General features: G+C 40.8%; 1 protein-coding gene across 1 annotated transcript in view; it reads right to left on the reverse strand.

Moving 5' to 3' along the window:
- The window catches only part of CLNK (cytokine-dependent hematopoietic cell linker), a 96795-nt gene that overhangs the window by 67497 nt on the left and 7999 nt on the right, over positions 1–21299 (reverse strand). The window contains exons 2-4 of the mRNA XM_008573224.1: positions 10397–10434; positions 1546–1687; positions 278–384 (exon numbers count right to left, since the gene is read on the reverse strand). Of these exons, the coding sequence (XP_008571446.1) occupies positions 278–384; positions 1546–1687; positions 10397–10434 (287 nt within the window). The remainder of the gene's footprint in view (positions 1–277; positions 385–1545; positions 1688–10396; positions 10435–21299) is intronic.

Raw genomic sequence — 21299 nt, forward strand, 5'->3', positions numbered from 1 at the left:
TACCACGAACATTAGGTGAGATGTGGGTGTGAATCTCCTTATCCTGATGCCTGGCTCACAGTAAATCTTCATCAAATTGTAATTCTCCTTCCTTCTAGATGCTTACTCCACAGGACCATGATCTTACCAGTCGTGTGAGTCAGTGCCCTGCATCTCACCAAGCTTGACCTGCTCTTTACCTAATGAGATGCCTCAGGGAACGAGAGACAGGGCAGCCCCCAGCTGGTTAGGAAGTGCCCTACGCATGTTTGGTTCACAGGGTCCAGCCTTCACTCACCTCTTTCAGCTTCATCCATGTGTTCCAGGTTTGCCCCTCAATGGGGCACAAGGTCTTGGTGTGTGATGGAGGGGGAGTGTCCATCACATCCTTGAAATAGCGTGTATCTGTGCAAGGGAAAAATATTAAAGTCATACCTCACATGGAATAAGCGCATTACAATCGTCACAATGTAGGTCCAAGGCAAGCAATTCTACTCTGTTAACAGACGAGGTTCAAAGAGGAGAAATTGCCTCTCTCAGTTCACACAAATAAATGCCAGCATCTGAACTTGAATATCCTTCGTTTTCTCATCCACCTGAGAAATCCTACTAATTCTTCAAGATTTAGGCTGTGCCATGCCCTTTAAAAGTCTCCCTAGATCCCACCTACCACGGCTCTCCTTTCCACATCATCCACTTACCATGCTCTGTCACATTTATCTGTTGATCTGTCTGTTTCTGCCACTAGACTGTGAAATTCCTGAGGGTGTGGGTTATGTTTTGTTTGTCTTTTGTGTCCCCTGACCGATCCTAACACGGTAACTGGCACAGAGTAGATGCTCAGTAAATGCTTGTGGGATAAATGAACAAAGGAACATCATCATTATTTACAAGGTGATTCTCCCCAGAGAAACTTCTATAGATGGATTTCAGTGGGTCAGGCCCTCAGAAATCATGAAGGCTTCCTCTTTTCCCTTCCAATGGTGTGTTTTATCTAAGGTTCAGAGAACATGCTGAAGCTGCCCAATATGCCCCAGTTAGAAAGAGAGATGGCTATGAAATTAGGTCTTCCCTAGTCCTAAGTAGTGTGGCTTTACCTCCATGCCCTAATATTACTCAGAGACTGGCTACCTGCAAAAATAAATCAACCAAGTTTAAATGTCTTCCCTTTTACTCGACTCCCCGCTATGCAAACTCCATCTTCACATTTCCCATGTGGCTCACATCCCTGCCTGCCCACCACTAAGACTCAAGAAGAGCATCATAAGGATGACAGTAGGTAAGGAGTTGTAGATCTCTGGCTCCGTGCCAGGTCCTCTGGTGAGAACTCAATGTGTGGCATTCATGTAATCTTCAAGACAACTCTCTGGGATAAATTCTATCATTATAAACCCAATTTTCAGATAGAGAAAGTGAGTTTTAGAGACTTGCTCAAAGCCACATAGCTAGTAAACTTTGGAGACAGTATTTTAACGTAGGTTTAATTCAAAATCCTCCCCTTTAATTACTATGCAATATTGCAGCATGAACATGCATCTTCAGATTTCAGCAGACCCTGAATGTTACCTGCATATTCAGATTCCTTTATAGGCCTGGCTGGTAAAATTTTCATAGGCTGCCACGCCTCTTCCATCTGAAGCTCAGGGTTTTCATAGTCATCATCACTGTGGCCTTTTGCACCATCCCGGACTGCAGGAAAGTCTCTTTCCTAAGTAGGTGGAACATTCAAGTGATTCAAAGGGCTGTGCAGTGTGGGCCAAGATTACAGCTACAGTGCTGGCTGGGGAAGTGATACAGATTCTCTTAGCGGGAGTTAAAGATTTAAGAGTCTGAGGCCTAGGGTTTTAAAAAGGGGTCTAATTCTTGTATTAGACAAAATTCTAAAGATGTCCCCCACATATCCCCTCCCCTGATTATGCAATCAAATACTAATCTAGGTACTGCTATGAAGGGACATAGCCCCTATAGATGTTACTGATTAGCTGACTTTAAAATAGGGAGATTTTCCTGGATTATCTGGGTGGGCCCAGTGTAGTCACATGAGTTCTTAAAATCAGAAAGAGGATGTATTTGCCTATGACATAATCTTATATATAGAAAAGTCTAAAGAATCCAATGAAAATTATTAGAATAAATGATTCAGCAAGGTGTCAGGATACATGGTCAATATATAAAATTCAGTTGTACAGGTGCACCTCCACTTACAATGGGGTGAGATCCTGGTGAGTCCATTGTAAATTGAAAATATCATAAATTGAAAGTGCATTTAATACACCTAACCTACCTCAGAGCTTAGCCTCATCTACCTTAAACATGTAGAATACTTACATCAGCCTACAGTTGGACAAAATTATCTAACAAAAGTTTATTTTATAATAGTGTTGGATATCTCATGTAATTTATTGAGTACTGTACGGAAAGGGAAAAACAGAACAGTTGTATGGTACTTGAAGTACTACTGAATTCACTATCTACTGAACGTGTACTGCTTTCACAGCACCATGAAGTAAAAAAACTGTAAGTTGAACCATTGTAAGTTGGGGACTGTCTGTGTTTCTATATACTAATAATAAACAATTTGAAAATAAAATGAAGAAAACAATTGCATTAGCAATGGAATCAAAAATAATAAAATACGTATGAATAAATTAAACAAAAAAGTGCAAAACTTCTTGTACACTGAAAACTGCAAATCATGTTGAAAATATTTTAAAAAGACCTAAATAAATGGAATGACACTCAGTGTTTATGGATTGAAAAGCTCGATATTGTTGAGATGAGAATACCTTAGCAAATTGGTGTACATATTCAACACAATACCTATCAAAATCCCAGCTACGTTTTTTCCTTTCTTCCTTTTTTTTTTTTGCAGAAATTGACAAGTTAACTCTAAAATTTTTATTGAAATGTAAGGGACCCAAAATAACCAAAACAATCCTGGGGAAAAAAAGGGATAAAGTTGGAGGACTCACAGTTTTTGATTTAAAATTTACTACACAGGTGCAGTAATCAAGACAATGTGGTATTGGCATAAAGATAAACTTATAAATCATTGAGATATAATTTAGATTCCAGAAATAAACACTCACATTTGTGGTCAGTTGATTTTTGAGAAGGGTGCCAAAACAATTCAATGGGGGAAAAGAATAGTCTTAAAAAAATGTTTTCATTGAAACATAATAGATTATACATATTTGTGGGGTTAAGAGTTGACTATCAATACTTGTATACGATCCTTGATGATCAAATCAGGATAATGAGCATGTTCATCATTACAATACATAATCATTCTTTATGTCCATTAACCAATTCTCACTAGCTCCCTGCCCCATCCCCTTTTCCCACCTCTAGTAACCACAGTTCTGTGCTCTCTTTCTGAAAGTTCAATGTATTATTGTAATTTTTTGCTTGTTTCTTTGCTCCCACCTATGAATGAGGACATGTGGTATTTCTCTTTCTGTGCCTGGCTATTTTCACTTAACATAGTTTTCTCCAAGCTTATCCATGTACCTTCAAGTGATAGAATGTCATTCTTTTCTATGGCTGAGCAGCATTCCGTTGAGTATATATACCACATTTTCCTCATCCAGTCATCTGTTCATGAATGTTTAGGTTGGTTCCATATCTTGGCTATTGTAAATAGAGCTGTGACAAACATGAGAGTGCAGGTATCCCTTGGACATGATGATTTCCATTCCTTTGGGTATATATTCAGTAGTGGGATTGTTGAATCATATGGCCGTTCTATCTGTAGTTGTTTGAGAAACCTGCATACTGTTTTCCATAACGGCTGCTAATTTACAATCCTACCAACACTGTAGGAGGGTTCCCCTTTCTCTACATCCTTGCCAGCATTTGTTATTCTCAGTCTTTTTGATAATAACCAGTCTAACTGGGGTAAGATGATATCTCAATGTGGTTTTGATTTGCATTTCTCTGATGCTTAGTAATGTTGAGCATTTTTTCATGTACCTGGTGGCCATTTGTATGTCTTCCTTTGAGAAATGACTGTTCAGCTCCTTTGCCTATTTTTTAATTGGGTTGTTTCTATTTTTACAGTTAAGTTGTTTGAGTTCCTTGTATATTCAAATATTAATCCCTTGTCAGATGTATAGTTTGCAAGTATTTTCTTTTATTCTGTGGGTTGTCTTTTCACATTGGTCCATGCGTTTGCTTCTGTGCCAGGACCATGCTGTTCTGGTTACCCAGAACAAATGGATATCCACATGCACAAGACCGACGTTGAAGCCCTTTTTTACACCCTACTCAAAAATTAACTGCAGGGCTGAGCCCGTGGCACACTAGGGAGAGTGCGGCACTGGGAGCACAGCAGCACTCCCGCCGCGGGTTCGGATCCTATATAGGGATGACCGGTGCACTCACAGCACTCACTGGCTGAGCGCGGTGTGGCCGGTTTCAAAAAGAACAACAACAAAAAAAATTAACTGCAAATGGGCCATATACGTAAATGTATGAGCTAAAACTATAAAACTCTTAAAAGAAATATAGGAGTAAATATTCATGGCTTGGGCAATGGTTTCTTAGCTATGATAGCAAAAGCGCAAGCAACAAAAGACAAAATGGATAAACTGGACTTCATTAAATTAAGAAGTTGTGTGCTTCAAATGACACCATGAGAAAGTGAAAAGACAACAGCATGGAGAAAATATCTGCAATTCACATATCATGTAAGGTGCTTGAATGCAGAATATATAGAAAAACTAATACAACTCAATAATAAAAAGATAAATAACCAAATATAAAAATGGGCAAGATCTGCATGGACATTTCTCCAAAGAAGACATACAAATTATCAATAAGCCCATAAGGAGATGCTCAATATCATTAGCCAATAAATACTTACAAATCAAAATCACAACAAAATACCACTCACACCCACTAGGATGGCTAAATGAGTAAAATAGAAAGGACGGATAATGACAAGTGCTGGAAAGGACGTGGAGACACTGGAACACTTGTGCATGGCTGGTGGTGATGGAATAGGTGCAGCTGCTGTGAAAAACACCTTGGCAGGTCCTCAAACCACAGAGCTAGCACATGACCCGGCAGGTTTACATTACACTAATGTACATGAATGTTCATAGCAGCATTATTCATGACAGTCAAAAAGTGGAAATAACACAAATATTCAACAACTGATGAAGAGATCAATAAAATGTGATATATCCACACATTGTAATTTTATTCAGCAATAAAAAGGAATGAAGGCCTGATACATGCCACATCATGGATGAGGCTTAACATTATGCTAAGTGAAAGAAGTCAATGACAAAAACGACATGTTGTATGATTCCCTTTATATGAAATCTCCAGAATGGAACAATCTATGGAGATAGAAAATAGATTAGTGGGGCTGGGGGAAGCAGGAAATTGGGTATGACTGCTACTGGGTACTTCATTTTGAGATGGCGAAAATGTTCTAACATTGATTGTAGTGATGGTTACACAAAACTCTGAATATACTAAAAACCATTGAATTGTACCCTTTAAATGGGTGAAGTGAATGGCATGTGGATTATATCTCAATAAAGCAGAAAAGCAGAAGAGGGAGGCAGAGGAGTCAGCAGAGAGATGAGGTCGAAGAGGAAGGAAGAGAGATGTGGCAGAAGGGAATTCACAGATTCCCAGTGCAGAAGGCTCTGATGAGCAGTTGCTGGCTCTGAGCTGCACGATCCCATGTGCAAAGTCTAAAGAGAGGCCTCCTGGAGAAAAGGGTGGGTCCCCACCTGACAGCTGGCAAGAAAATGGGGACCACATTTCTACAACTGAGAACAACTGGATTCTGCCAACAACCGGAGTGAACCTGGCAGCAGATTCTTCCCCAGAGCTTCCAAAAGGGAATTCAGCCCAGCCAACACCTTGCTTTTGATCTTGTGAGACCCAGAACAGAGTAAGCAGCTGAGCCATGCTGTGTCCACACTTCTGATCCATCAAAACTGTGCAATAGTAAATGGTTAAGCTGCTGAGTTTGTGTTAATTTGTCATGGCAGCAATAAAAATCTAATGCAATTCTATGGATGTCTGACCTTAAGGGTGGGGCCTCAGGAAGTGAACCACTGTCTGTATATTTTTCTGAAATATGTGACAATATTAAAATTAAAGTGACTGCTTGATGAAATTATGTGCAAAGTTTGACACTCTCACTTTCAAATTCTAATTGATTCAATTGGGTTTTGATGTGAGAGTTCGGGCAAAATTTAGAGTTTAGAAAATTCCATGGATTCGTTTTGCCTCCAAAGTGAATTGGACAACTGACTTTTTTTTATTTCACAGATGGAACCAAGAGACCAGCTTATGGGCTGTTGGTTTTGCACAGTTTCTGAACATTTGAGAGTGAGTAGGTGTCACTGGATTTAAGGACATGAAGACTTTAACGAAAAGGTTAACGTAGTTGCATTAGAGATATGCCTTTGTCCTGAGCCTCAGTTTCTTCGTTTGTAAAATGAGATGATTTTTACCCATATGGACTGTAATGAAGAACACTTGTGAGGAGCTGAGAGCAGCCCCCTCCACCTGGAAACAGGCAAGAAACAGAGCATTCCCCGGGGCCCAAGGCAGGAGCCGAGGACAGCATCCCCTTCCTAGAAGCAGGCAGGGAGCACGCCAAAAACGCCACTTCTACATGGGTGGTCCACCACAGCCACTGCCATAGTCATGGCTGCTGCAAGAGTGGCTTGAAGCCATAGCAGTACCCATAGCTTTGATGCAGGAGGCCTGCCAGACACTTGACTGCTGTGACACAAAGAGAGTCACCAATGGAGACAGGAAAAAAAAGAGGATGTCCCTCTCCTCAAAGCCCCCTCCAGAGTAATAGAAGAAGCAACTGCTCTGTCACGCGGCTGCCGTATTTCTGATTTTAGTAATTCCTGTTTTCTCTTTTTTTTTTCTTGGTCAGTCTAGATAAAGGTTTTGCAAATTTTGTTGATCTTTTTAAAGAATCACTTTTTGGTTTTGTTGATTTTCTTTATAGTTTTTAAATTCCCAATTTCATATATTGCTGTTTTAATCTTTATTATTTCCTATTTACATTTGCTTTCGGTTTAGTTTGCTGTTCTTTTTCTATTTTCTTAAGGTACAAGTTTACATTACTGAGTTGAGATTTTTCTTATTTTTAATATAGGTGTTTACAAGTATAAATTTTCCTCTAAGCACTGCTTGAGCCCTGCATCCTATACATTTCTAAATGTTGTGCTTTCATTTTTTTCTCAAAGTACTCTCTAATTACCCTGTGACTTTTCTTTTTATTGTTTATTTAGAAGAGTGTTGTTTAATTTCCACACAATTGTGAGTTTTCTGAATTTCCTTCTGTTATTTTGGTCAGAGAACATATTTTCTATTATTTTAGTCTTTTTAATTTTATTAAGACTTGTTCTGTGCCCCCAAATAAAATAAAATAAATAATAATAATTAGAGGGTCAAGGGCAGTGCCATTAAACAGCAGTAACCCATCTAAGTCCTATTCCATCACCCTTCTGATACAAACTTCCTGATGATTTTCTTTTCGGGGAAACAAAAATCCTTAATTTTAATCACATCTGAAAAAATCCCCTTTTCTATATAACACAACATATCCACAGCTTCCAGGGATTAGTGGGTCAATATGTTCATCTGGTCATGATTCCACCTACCACGTAGCCCACTTTCTCCCTCTCTCCAGTTACCCTGCTTTATTTTTCTTTCCGGTGTTTACCACAAACCGATGCTGTTTCTTTTACTGTTCACCCTTCTAACTAGATGGTAAATTTCATGAAGTCAGAGATTGTCCTTTTATGCTACTTCAGTAGATTCAGTACATATAGCAGTGGCTGGCAAATAGTAAGTGCTCAATAAATAGTTGGTAAAAGAACAAAAATAAAAACGAAGAAAGTTACCATAAAGAATAGTCTCAGACATTTCTCTTTGGTTCCAGATTATGCTTTGGGTACTGTCACAGGACTGAATGTTTGTATCCTCCCGAATTCCTGTGCTGAAGCTTTAACTCCCAGTATGGCTGTATCTGGAGATGGGGCCTCTAAGGAAGTAATTAAGGTTACATGAGGTCAGAAGGGTGGGGCCTTGATCTGCCCATAAGATTAGTATCCTTATGAGAAGAGATGCCAGAGAGCACAGGCCTTTTTTTTTTTTTGGTTGTTTTTGTTGTTCATGTTTTCAATTTAATTTAATTTAATTTTTATTTTTACTATTTTTATTTTTTATTATTTTTTAAACTTTACTTCTCAGTATACACTGTAGTTATTTTCATGCCCCTGCACCTGTTCCTCTCCACCCCCTCCCCTCCCCCCACCACATCATATCTGTTCAGTTGACTTAACTAGCTAAAGGAATTTTTGTGGTAATTCTGTCCCCCGCCCCACCAATTTGTTTGTGTTTATTTATTTATTTATTTATTTTTAGCTCCCACAAATAAGTGAGAACATGTGGTATTTCTCTTTCTGTGCCTGACTTGTTTCACTTAATATAATTTTCTTTAAGTCCATCCATGTTGTTGCGAATGGCAGTATTTCATTCTTTTTTATAGCAGAGTAGTATTCCATGTGTAGATGTGCCACAGTTTCCTTATCCACTCATCAGATGATGGACATTTGGGCTGGTTCTAACTCTGCAGGTTTTTGCTTTCTCTTGCCATATGTTCATGCACCAAGAAAAGCCCTTGTGAGGACATTGAGAGAAGGTGGCCTTCTGTAACCCAAGGGGAGAGTCCTTACCAACCCTGCCAGCATCTTGATCTTGCACTTCCAAATTTCCAGAACTGTGGGAAATAAATCTCTGTTGTTTAAGCCACCCAGTTATGGTGATCCAAGCAGATTAATGTTAGTACTTAGCAAAGGCTCTGAGTCTAAACATCAGGAATGGCAGGAAAAGGTACCAGTCCACAATAGATTTACTTGCATGTAATTGTCATCAGAGAAGTTCTGGAATCTATATCTATGCATTGGGATCTGGTGCCAGTATCTTGCTGTGTGTAAACAGGCATGCTCCTTTCATTGGCAGAGTTTAATTAAGGAAATGTGTGAAAAGGTTCTATTTGACATTTGCCTCATGATAGGAGCTTAGTACAGGTTAGATCCCTTCCCTCTCTTCGATGTGCTAAGCTGTGGGTAGAGCCGAGTGTCCAGGGCAGAATGAAGCTGTTGGTAGCTGAGCTCCAGGAGGTTTCATCATCCACGTGGCAAAGGAAGGATTGTGTCTGGTGTCAGAACTGCACATGGAAGTGATTTCTGAGCTGGAAAACAGGCCTAGGACTCCTTTGGGGATTTGATAGATGGACACTTGCTGCAAGGGCACCACTTATGCACTGTTATGGCAACTATCAAGGCTTCCCAGGGTGTAGCCTTGTTGGGAAAGTCCTGGACTTGCCAGAAGAACTGAAGATGTGATACTGAACCCTTTTTCCATCCAATCCCCTTGCTAGACTTTGTTGGGTCAGGATGCTATAGGAAGGCCAGGAGGAACAGCAGCTATCACTCCAGGTCTGGAGAGAATATACATCAGACTTCAGAGAGTGCCCCCAGGAGTGAATGCAAATATTTTGGTCTATTTCTCTGCAGAAAAAGTGTGTGTATTTGTATTCTTGGCTCAGAATTCACAGCTTTAATTAAATTATTAAAGAGTACTTCAGAAGTCAAGAGCCAATGATTTTATAGACACATTCTATATATCTACCTGTCTATAGATTTGAAAGTTAAAACTATTTAAATTATATAATTTATAATATGATTACTTGTAAGTATTTGAGTTAGTGTTTTAAATTTTAATCTTTTTCTTTAGTTGTTAAAATTCTTTGTAAATATTGCAAATAGATTCATAAAGTGGATATATCATAACATATTCAACTATTTCTGTGTTATTGAATATTTAGCATAATTCCAATGTGCTGACATTTAAAATACATTATTATAAAATACCAGTAAATGTGTTTAAATATTAGCCCAAATTTTAAGTTAGTTTCTTAGGTTAAACTCCCGACCATGGAATTATTGGTGAATATTGAATATTTTTATATCGCTTAGTTAATATTATAAAATTGCCTTCTAGAAAGTTTGTTTTAATGTAAAATTTCACAATGAGTGTTAGGAAGTGCATTCCTCATAACATATTGGCCAGCACAGTGTGTTGATATTTTCACCTTATCCAGTTTTCACAATGACCATGTAAATTAATTTTTATCTCCATTTTACAGCTAAGGAAAAGGAATACAGTATTATATCCCAAAACTGAAATGCAGTTTTCCTTGCCAGAAGTATGCTGTTTGGAAAAGCTTTTTTCTTCCTTCCTTCCTTCCTTCCTTCCTTTCTTTCTTTTTTTTTTTTTTAATTCACCAAGTACCTTTCAAAAAGCCACTTACTTTGTAAATATCAAAGACTGACACAATAAGATAAGAAAGCAGCTGACTTACGCAATCGGGAAGAGACTCATTAATGGTCTTGTACTGGCCTGCCAATAAAAACAGAGAAAATGTTATTTCATCCACGGTGGTAACACAGAACAGAGAAAAGCCTGGGCCTTTGCTTTTCTCCAGAACTCACATGTTTGTCTCAATTAATTTTTCTTGACTATAATTTTTCAAAAATTACTGAAATGCATAGTTCTTTATTTCCTTTTGCTCTTACAAAACAGGGGAAATGGAAAAGGAGTAAAGAAAATCAAATTCAAACTAAGTAGTGACTATGGAGGCAAGCAGGCTCGCTCTTTCTACAGCAGGTTCAAATTCTCACCGAAAGAGAAACGTGTTAGAAGACCCCCGCATTGATTGCTGGCAAAGTTGTGACTCACCAGTCACCATGAGGTTTGTTTCCCCTTCCCCTCTCTCCTATGGCACAGCATGTTGTATTTGCAATAATGTGTCCACATGTCTGTCTCCGTGAACAGACTCTGAGCATTCTGAGGGCAGGGATTGTATGTATTCTCTTCATCTCCAGGCACAAGGCCCACTGTGCAGCAATGGAGCAATGGAGCATCTTGTTAGGTGTTCGTCGAATAAATAATATTCAGCTGAGGTTTCTCAGTTCCCAACTCCCTCATTTGGACTTGTTTTATGAAAAACTGCCCAAATTCATGCATCCCACTCAGTATTCTATATTTAAAATTTTACCCTCCAATTATGCAAAGTCATTAAAAAACTCACATGACCTGCAGAATTTTTGATTCTTCATATACTTAATTTTTCTAAACTAAATTGTAGTTTTGTGCAATTATTCTGCATGGAGGAGCATTAAAAGGAGGAAATGTTTTTATCACCTTCACTTTATCAGTATATGTGTGAGGCGTTTCTTACGGGTCTCAAGACCAGAAGCTGTGTGCTTCTTGGCAACTGGTTTTCTTTGCTTTAATGAAAAACACCATTTCCGTAAGAGATTTTATTTCCCTTCTTCCTTTGGCTGCTAAGAACTTCAGGACAAATTTCTGAACTGTGTCTAGGGATTGTAGAGGACCGCGTATGGTAGGCATTTCTACATCTGGCTTTATTATTTTCTTACACTTTCGTCATTTTACCCTGAATTCCCTTACCATAACAAAATATGAAATAAATGATCGTGAATTGGGTCCAAATGCCCAAGTCTTCTGTAGGGTGTAATGTGTAAATCAATGAAAGTTTGGCTCAGTAGAAACACGGTTCTCTGGAATTTGCCTAGGACCAGTGTACAGTTAACAGGCCAAAGCTGGTCTCCTTGAAGTAATGAGCGGGAGGAGCAGGATCCTGCTGCACCTGCCCCAGTCCCGGCCCATCCTGGTCATAGGAAGAGCTGCTAAGACTACCCCGACTACCCTCGGGCACTGACACCTTCCTGGCCCAGCACAGTTACATCTCCACTGAGATCCGTGGCAAAGAAACCCACACATTTTCCAATCCCTTCAGAGTAGCGATTTGTACTCTCTCATTAATTGAGTTAAATTAATAAGGTCTCCCACTAAAGACCAGCTAGTCCAGAAGGAGTAAATAAGCTCAGAATTATTGGGGATTTGCCCTGGCTCTCGTCATCCAGAAAAGCAGCTTCACTGTCTAATTCAGAATTCAACTTAATTTTATTTTAGGAAATTGGCCTCATCGAGTGTGGTCATTATACCGACATCCCCATGGAGAGCCGGGGGTTCTCTTTTCACCAAAGGCCAGTGTTCCCTCCTGAGATGCTCCTGGACTTTTCAAATATGCTTTGCACCCTCCTGTGTCTGCCTGAGTTGATCCCTGCTGGAGTCCTCAGCCCTCCCACCTCCCCTTGCTTCCCAAATGCTCAGTGTCCTTTGATATCAGATTTCCCGGCCTCTTGAGGCTTCCCTCTCTGAGCACACGGGCCTGATTAAGCTCATGGAATTGTTAAAGCACTTATTTTCTGTCTCACTCACCATGACACCTTAATAAAAATAGGGAGCATCTGATTACTTCTCTGTTGTGTGCATACATCGCCCTTCTTTAGAGAAGGAATTGTCTGTTATCTCTTTATCTCCCACGGTAGCCATCTGGGTTATCATCAGTGCAGAGTTTTGGAGATGTGATTTTAAAGCGTAGTTCTAAAACTGCACATCAGTTCATGTCATGCATTGTCCAGGAGGCACAGTTCAGATTCTCTGCGTGACCCCGAGAGCCCGGCACAACCTGCTCCTGCTCTGCTTTCTGATCTCATCTCTTTACGGTTTCTTTTGATAAAGATTCTCTCCTGGACCAAGCTCTAGTCAGGTTCCTCTGAACTATCTTTCAATGAGGCCCTCGTTTTTGGGTTCCATCATCTCTGCATTGCCCAATTTGAGCAAGAATCCTGCTAAGTCAGTTTAACCAGAATCCCCCATTCTCTGTGTCTGATCACCTTCTGTGTCTAATCTCGTCGAGTTCCTCATCCTCTGGCATCTCTCAGGTGATGTCTGATCTCCCTGGCCTGCCTTTGGTGAGAATTGTGTTGTCAGGTTAGCCAGAATCTCCCCCTTTACTCCTCATGTTTCCTCTCCACCGACCCCCGCCATGCTCCTTGGCTATAAATTCTCACTTTTTTTTTTAATTGTAGTCTGCGCTGAGGCCAATCTCTCTCCCCTACTGCAGAACCCCATTGAAGCAGCCCCTGTACCTTTCGTGATGGTCCCGGATTAAGTCTGCCCTACTGTGCTTTAACAAACTTCTTCCTTTAACTCTTTCTCACCTCCGAACTCTAATTGCATCAGCCTCTTTTCAAGTCTCTCCAGCACATCAAGCCCCCTCTGCCTCAGAGGCTTCTCATACGTATTCTGGCTCTCTGTCTCTCTCCAGAATGTTCTTTTCTTGGCTCTGCCCATGCCTAGGTCCTTTTGGACCAACAGATTCTGTCTGGAAGTTTCTCTCAACCGGGGGGGCCTTCCTCGACCACCAACCTCATCTAAAAATTACAGAGCCCCCCCCAGCCCTGTTCCTCGTTTCCTCAAGTACCCTATGTGACAGTGAGAGTGTCATACCGAGTGTGCTTAGCAAGCCCCAAGTCCTTTTCTCGTGGGCGCTTGGCTAGGGTACACTTCCCAGCTTGCCCCGAGCAGGGCAGGTGTGGCACTATGGCCCCTGGGACGTGGCGGGTGTGATGGACTCCACTCCAGGCTGGACATACTCTTGTTCTCGCCTCAGTGGCTGGCCAGAGACAGCAGACCCCAAGGCCCTTAGGGATAATGGAAGCCATTGAGTAAAAGGAGAGCGAATGTCAAATGAGCGTTTGGGGAAAGACCTCCTTCAAACCACACTGGATTGTGATCTGAGCAAGAAATTAACCTTTATGTTATTGTAATACTAACATTTGTAGTTTATTCATTATAGATGTTAGTCCTCCCTGGTTAATACATTCTTTTTAGTTTCTCCATAGCATCTAGGAACAAAGACAATCAGTAAAGTATATAGTCACAGGCTGTGGTACCTGCCTTCCCCGAGGAAGTGGCTAGATTTCAGGCCCCTGATCCCTTCTGTAACCCAGTGTACAGCAGAGACTGGCATACAGCAAGTACCCAATAAATGAATACTCAGTTGTCAAATATAGCATGCAGTACAGCAGAAACACCCCAGAACTTCAAGTAGAACCCATTCTCCTTCCTTACTGCGTAAGCTCAAACTTGACAATTCCTCTCGCGGGGCCCTGGATCCTCACCAGTGTGGCCCACCCCAAACCCTACCAGGTCTTTGCATCTTCCTGGAACTGAATGAGAGGTTGACTTCTTAGAGCTGTTTTCTAAATAAAGAAAGGAAGTTGCTCAGTTGCTTTTCACATCACCATCCTGGAAGAGTTCCAGTTGTGCTGTGTGGCTCTGCGGCAGGTCATTCACCACCCCAGACACAGCTCCAGAGAACATTTGACTTCTGCAGGCCTTCAAGGAAGTGTCTTTTTGCAAAGAAAACAACATTCCTTTGGAAGGTATTTTTTTTTTCCCTTTTTGTCTTTTTTACTGACTGGCAACGGGATCGCAATCCTCGGTGTTGCGCCCGCACAGCGCTCAGCCAGTGAGCAGGAACCGGTCTCCACATGGGATCTGAACCCTCGGCGGGAGCGCTGCCATGCTCCCAAGCGCCGCACTCTCCAGTGCGCCACCAGGCTGGCCCGGAAGGTATTTTTAAGAGAGGAGCGAAGATGCGTATGTGTGGTAGAAAGCTCAGGGGGTCTCCTGACATGCAGACGACAATTACCCCAGCCCTATAGCCATCAGCTTGGATGGCTCTTCTCATGCCCACAGAGGGAGAGCCAAGCATGCAGAGAGGTGCATGGCCAATGCCCATCAGTCAGAGGGCCCCTGACCACTGGCTGAAGGCCCACCTTGGGAGCTTAAATAAGAAAAGGAGGGAAGGGAAGCAAAACCCGGGCCCCAGTGCAAACCCATGGAATCAGAATCTTCTTTTGACATAAGCTCCTATGGTGACATGTATTCACCCTGAAGTTTGAGAACCACTGACCTAGAAGCTCTGACTCCCTTCCAACGGCAGATGGGCCGTGCAAATTAGATATAGAGGTTTTCGAATTATTTTCCCTGTAAACACTTATGTGAGCTCAAGTCTTTGGAGATGCAAGGCTGGTGACTTCCTCGATGTCTTCATTTAGTACCTTTACAGGGACAGAGTAGCTGGCTGAGCCCCCAAGGGCTGTTGCTATGGGATATTCACATTCGATGGAAGTCACAGGCTGAAAGAATTCCCAGTGGGCCCCTTGACAAGAATATGCTCATCTGGTGTGAGAAGAGCAGTAAAAATAGGAAACCTGCAGAATTTTAGAACTTTCTACTTCTCTAAGAAAGAAGTCAATTAGCAGGTTTCTCAGACATCCCCAAGCCAGATAAGTTCCCCAAGCAAAACCACTTTATGTTTTCATTTCAGGGCATAGAGAGAGGGGAGAGATATGGTGAGGATTAGAGTTGGCTCCGATCCGGAGGCTGCCAGCAGGACTTATCCATAAATATGTGGTGAAAATAGATAGTGACAGGTCGTGAGCCCCAACTCCCCATCCCTAAGTACTCCATGCCTGCTTCCATCTTTCTCTCTTCTCAGGCACCAGAATCCCTTGCTGTTCTGCCAGGCACATGTACACCTAGACTAAGTTCTACGTGGCTTTCTTGCAGCTATGCATGGCCAGGAGTCCCAGTTTCGGTCAATGGAGTCTAGGTGGAATTCACAATTTCCAGGAAACTTTCTTAAGTTGTCATGCACTTGTTTTTTTCTTTTTCTTCTCATCCTCTGTCCTGTTACCTGGAGCACAGATATCACTACTACAGGGAAGGATGCCACAGGACAGGAGGAGGAGGGTCTCTGAGGACTTCCGGGAGCACAGCTGCCAAAGACCTTCAGGCTGCTTACCTTGGGACTTGACCTTCATGAGGAAAAAAAATAAACATCTATCATGTTTACGTCCCCATGATTTTTAAAAAAATGTCTTCCAGGCATTAATGTTTTGTCTCCTTGTGGAGACCAGCTTTGGAGTTCACCAGTAACATAACAGAGTTGTTGATCAAAGGCGGGAAGAAGGTGACACATATTTCATGGACACTGAATGAAAAGTTCTAAGTTCAGATCCTGGACTGTCACTTTCCAGCCACGTGACCTCAGGCAGAGCTCATCACCTATAAGCCTAGGTTAACAAATGTGAGCTACAGAGTGTGAATAATAATATCTGCTCCAAACAGTGGTTGATACATATTGGTCAATGGAATCTAGGTGGAAATTAACTTACAATTTCCAGAGAATAACTCCCTGGCCCAGTGTCCAATAAAGATGCTGTGTTCTGTCGTTTTCAATTTCAATTTCAGGACCACATCTTTCTCAGTCGACCCAGATCTTTAGCACTGCTTTCAGATATATTTCAGAAAATTGTTCATTATTTAGTGCTCATTTTAAAGCAAAACGTGGCTTTCTCAGCATTCAACTCTGTTGACATCCACCTGCGAATTCTTCATGAGGGGTCTTCAAGTGGGGGTCCCTTCTAGCTATGAGGCACAGGGGTTCCCTGGCCACCATCATCTGGTGACCTCTCATTTAAAGATTGAAAACCTCGAGGACAAAAACTTTTGGTACACACCACTAACAAGCGATTGTGATGGATCTGAGTTCTACTGTACTGATTTCTATTCACACTATCTAATTTCTCTTTGCCTCAGTTTACCCTATTTATACAGTGAGTATAGTAAAATCACTACCCTGCAGCTAAATTAGACAAGTTTGTAAAATGTCTGGCACAAACTAGGGACCCAGTGTCTGTTAATTCTTTCTTTTTTTCTCATCCTCAGATCCTAGGATTCACTGGTGTCATGAGAGAACCAGTATTCAAATTCTGGGCTCCAGACTTACAGCCTTGGGTTCTTTTCTTTAGGCTGTGCTAGCTTCTCAGTTTTTATCTTTTAGGAACTGGAAAGTATTTGGAGACAGAAGGTATCATGCTGACTTCATCTCAGTGTGATGAGAAATCGGATAGTTCACACCCTTTCTCCTGGTAGGTTTCAACTCTAGGACATTTCAATCTGGGATCAACCTGTGTCGGTAGGGAAGGGCTGGGATGGGCTTCCTTACAGTCCTTTGCACTGACTCTGAGCACAGGATCATGACCGTCCACTGAGCTTTGACTGTACGGCTTGTTCTTGGTGAGAAGAAAGGGAAGAGGAAGGGAGAGAGAGAGGGAGGGACGGAAAGGGAGAAAGAGAGAGACAAATATAGATATAGATTATGTAGATGTAGGTACAGCACGCCTGTAGATATTCTATGGAATATCTATGTCTATCTATCTATTTATATATAGAGGGAAATATACACCATGGCACTTAACAATGTTAGTGGAAAAATGGAATCGAAAGAAAACATGAATCTGTCCATGAGCTTTTGGAAGTACGCTCATGTGTGTGTGCGTGTGTATGTGTATATATTTTCACACACACACATAGACATCTATCTATCAATATCTATCTGTCTGTCTATCTATCTATCAATATCTATCTATCAATATCTATCTATCTATAGAGAGATCTGGCTCTCTGGGCATTTAATTTACTTTCTGAATGACGGTCCCCCTAATCTGAAGATTATAAGATTATAATTCCAAGTCATAAATAGTCTAAACTCACAGAAATAGCTACACAGGAGACATTCATTGGGAGGCCGGAGAACAAGATTAATGTCCTCACTGGTGCCCTTGGAAATCCACTTTCCTTTTCTAGTTCTTAATTCCCTCATCTGCAAAGCAGTATTACAACCTCAGACTAGTTGAGTCCCCAGGATTTTTTGTTTTTATTTTCTTTTTAAATAAATCGGTGCCCAAAGCTGGCTATAGTTATTTGTCACATTACAGATAGACTGCAACTTGGTTGAATGACTGGATGGATGAGTGAGTGAACGGGGACAGGTAAGGCAGCTGCCTCAAATCCCATTTCTTGAGTGCTTTTCAGAAATTCAGATGAAATATACTGAGACAGTTGTTTCTGGAGAATTGACAGCAGCTTCTTGGTGGGGATGGTTTTAATAGTTTTCCTTTTTCTTTTTTTTTTGTCCTTAGCCAGTGAGTCTCAAAAGAACATCCCAGAACTATCTCGATTAAAATTATATTGCTAAAAGTAAGGATCCCTTGCCCTCACTATGGTCCTGCCAAAGCATAAATCCTGGGGTAAGCTTGAAAATAAGCATTTTTAACTGTTGTGATTCTAATGAAGACTGAATTTTGAAGACAATTGTGAATCCTTGGGTTTACCAACCTTGGGATGACTTGCAATCCTGCCTTGTGCTTACAGGACCGGTTCAATGCATTGTCCCAGAAGTTCTACTGCCAGCTTTTTGATTTGTTTCTGTCCACCGATATCCCCAGCATCTTGGGGACAGACAGGTGGACACACCAGCCTCTGCTGAATTAGTACAGGCACCGCAACATCTAGAATAGGCCAGCAGGGGGCGCTAGATGCTCACATATTCTGTATTTGCCTTTTCCTCCCTTTAGTCCTAAAAACTTCATTAATTTTTCTTTTAAAAGTGGGAAAAATCAACCTCCAAGACTGTTTTCATTAGAAAACTAGAAATGAAAAGAAAAAAATCAAATATTGCTGAACAAAATGAAATTTCTTGTCAGTTTAATTGAATCAGCCAATATCTATCTGTCTTTATCAGGATTTTTATTGTTTATGGTGACTTAAGACAGAAGGACCCACTTTCTATCTTCTCCAATTTCATTTTTTATTCAGTGGAAGGAGAAAAAAAAATCATGAGTTTATTTTATGGAGAAACATAGCATTGTTCTCTATATAAGCCCTCGAGAAGGTGTTGACGCTGACAGATTGGCCAAGTTTTAATATGTGCCTGTCTTCTCCAGGCCTGGAGTATTTATCTATCTATTTATTTTGATAAATTGTTTTTAGTATACAAAAAATATGCTACTGTAGATCATAAGACGTAGATATGAAAAAAGAAGAGAATTAAAATTACTATAATGTCACCATACCAAGACAACCACTACAGATATTTTATTTTAGACAAAACACTCTCCATCTCTCTCTCTTTCACACACACACACATTATATATAGTCTATGTATATAAAATTACACTGTGCACACTGTTTTCTTGCCTGCTTTTTCACAAAATAACATGCTATCAACATATCCATGCCAATGAATATGCTTCAACATCATTATTTTTAGTGGCTACATAGTATTTTCTCATATGGATACCCCACCATATTTTCAGCTAATCCCATGGTAAAAAATTGCAAACAGCTTGGAGTATCTAGGAATGTTATAAATATCACTGTGGTGAGCCTTCTTTTATATAAATCCTCATACACGTCCTTAATTATATGAGGTCTGTTATATTTTAAAAGTCACTTGCGGAGCTTCATAGATATGCATAGCCTGGGGTGTTGTGGTTTGGTAAGTATTTTTGGCAGGGTATAGATTCACGTGTGTGTGGGCAGGCCTGGGTAGCTTTATCTCAATTGACGTTTTCTTGGTTTTGATTTATTTTCTTTTCCCTGCTTGTGTCTCTAGAATGTTGTTAATGAGATGGAATGCCCACCTGTTAGTTTTTCTCTGCCTTAACCAAGGTGGGCAGCAAGATAGAAGGAAGAAGGGTAAGTAGCGCTGGCTGCTCTATTTTACCCACGTGGCTTGTAATTCACTAGCCACTTTGCAGGACAAGCATCTTTATTCCCCGGCACCACTGCCTTAGGATTTTCTCCAAGACTCCCGTAGATGGCAGGAAGGGATGAGAGGGGCAGGTGGGTGAAGGGGGGCATATCTGATACCAAAGACTCCAATACAATTTGGAAGCATGTACCTTGAGAGAAGGCAACCTTTGTTAGACTTGATGGGAAGTTTAATAAAAACACTATCTCTAAGAGGGATTAGAGCTGGGTGCTTGCTTCCTGTTTAAACTCATACTTTGCGATTTCGCTTTTGCTTTGGTCCAGTTTTCCTCACTGCTGTGTGGGCCCTGCTGAGCGCAGCTTCTGTCTCCAACATACTCAGCAATGAACCTTTCAAATTCATTCGCTGATTCCATAACTCCCCATGATCTGATCTCTTCTTTGCACACTTCCTCTGGACTGTTTCTCAGTTTTTCTGTCTCTTTCCAGTCATTACATCTAGCCACCAGCTTTCCAGGGAACTTCTATGGGACTTTCCCTGAGATAACAACCTTCCAAGATGAATAGTACATACTTTTGCTCCAACTTTAATGAGCTCCTATTAAGTCCTGGTAGCAAGAAATAGGCTCTGTAAAGAGATACAGGAGAAGGGTAAAACATGGTTTCTCAACCACTCATTCACTCAACCCGTATTTTGGGAGAACCTTTTGTGTAGAGTTTAGTTGAATGAACATTAGTGAGTAGCCTCAATACTGGCACTTAGGCAGACTTTACACCTATTTCACAGATGAAAAAGCTCAGGCTCGAAGAGATCTGTTCTTTATCCAAGGCTGCCCAGCTAATATGTTGAGAGCCAAGATTCCTACCAGGTCTGCCAGCTTCCAAAGCTTGCGAGAGTCACAGATCAGCTGTCCCTTGGGAGCTACAGCAGGGAAGGTAGCTGATGTCATTTTGAGCAGGCCAATAGATTGAAAGTAAAACAGAAAGCCAAGCAGACCCATGCCACCTTCCCACCACACTTAGTTGGGAGGCCGACTCACCTGTGGTGCTGTGGAGGCGAGGCCATGACCTACGGCAGAAAAAACAACCAGCGTGAGTGTCAGCTGCTAAGAGTTCACTGACTTGCCCCAAAGGAGGGGGCAGTTCTCAAGGGCCACTTCACAAATCAGCCTATGATATTTCTCTATACTTGAGTTATATAAAGACCTGAAGTTACATATTATTAGAAAGAATATAGAAAATAGAAAAAGGCACGCAGCAGAAAATAAAAATCCACACCACAGATAATATTTTGGTGATTCTCGTGTATGTTTGTATATGTGTGTGTGAAGATGTATGCATATATTTAAACATATATGTATAAAAATAATATAAAAGAATGTATAGGATATGGATGTTAAAAATAAATTCTATATCTTTAAATATTACTAAAACATGATGTTTATTGGCTATTATGTGGATATAATATTGGATATTTATTATGTGACATTTTGGAGAGGGATTTAAGTTCTTGCTAGTTGTGGCTATTATAAATGATGTTGCAATGTACATCCATTCTTGCCTTTTTAATTTAAGCTCTGAATATTTTCATGGACAGACTTATGAAGCGCAGCAAAGGGGCCAAATAGTGAGGACATTCTAGGTGCCTTGTTGTGTATCACTCAGTTGCCTTCTAGAGGGATTGTGCCAATTTATATTAGCTTACACTTTTATCCATAGTGTGTAACATGACCGTCTCTCTGTATGTCACCGCCATTAATCCA

Source organism: Galeopterus variegatus, unplaced genomic scaffold (assembly GCF_000696425.1).
Source record: "Galeopterus variegatus unplaced genomic scaffold, G_variegatus-3.0.2 Scaffold51, whole genome shotgun sequence".
Taxonomy (NCBI): Eukaryota; Metazoa; Chordata; class Mammalia; order Dermoptera; family Cynocephalidae; genus Galeopterus; species Galeopterus variegatus.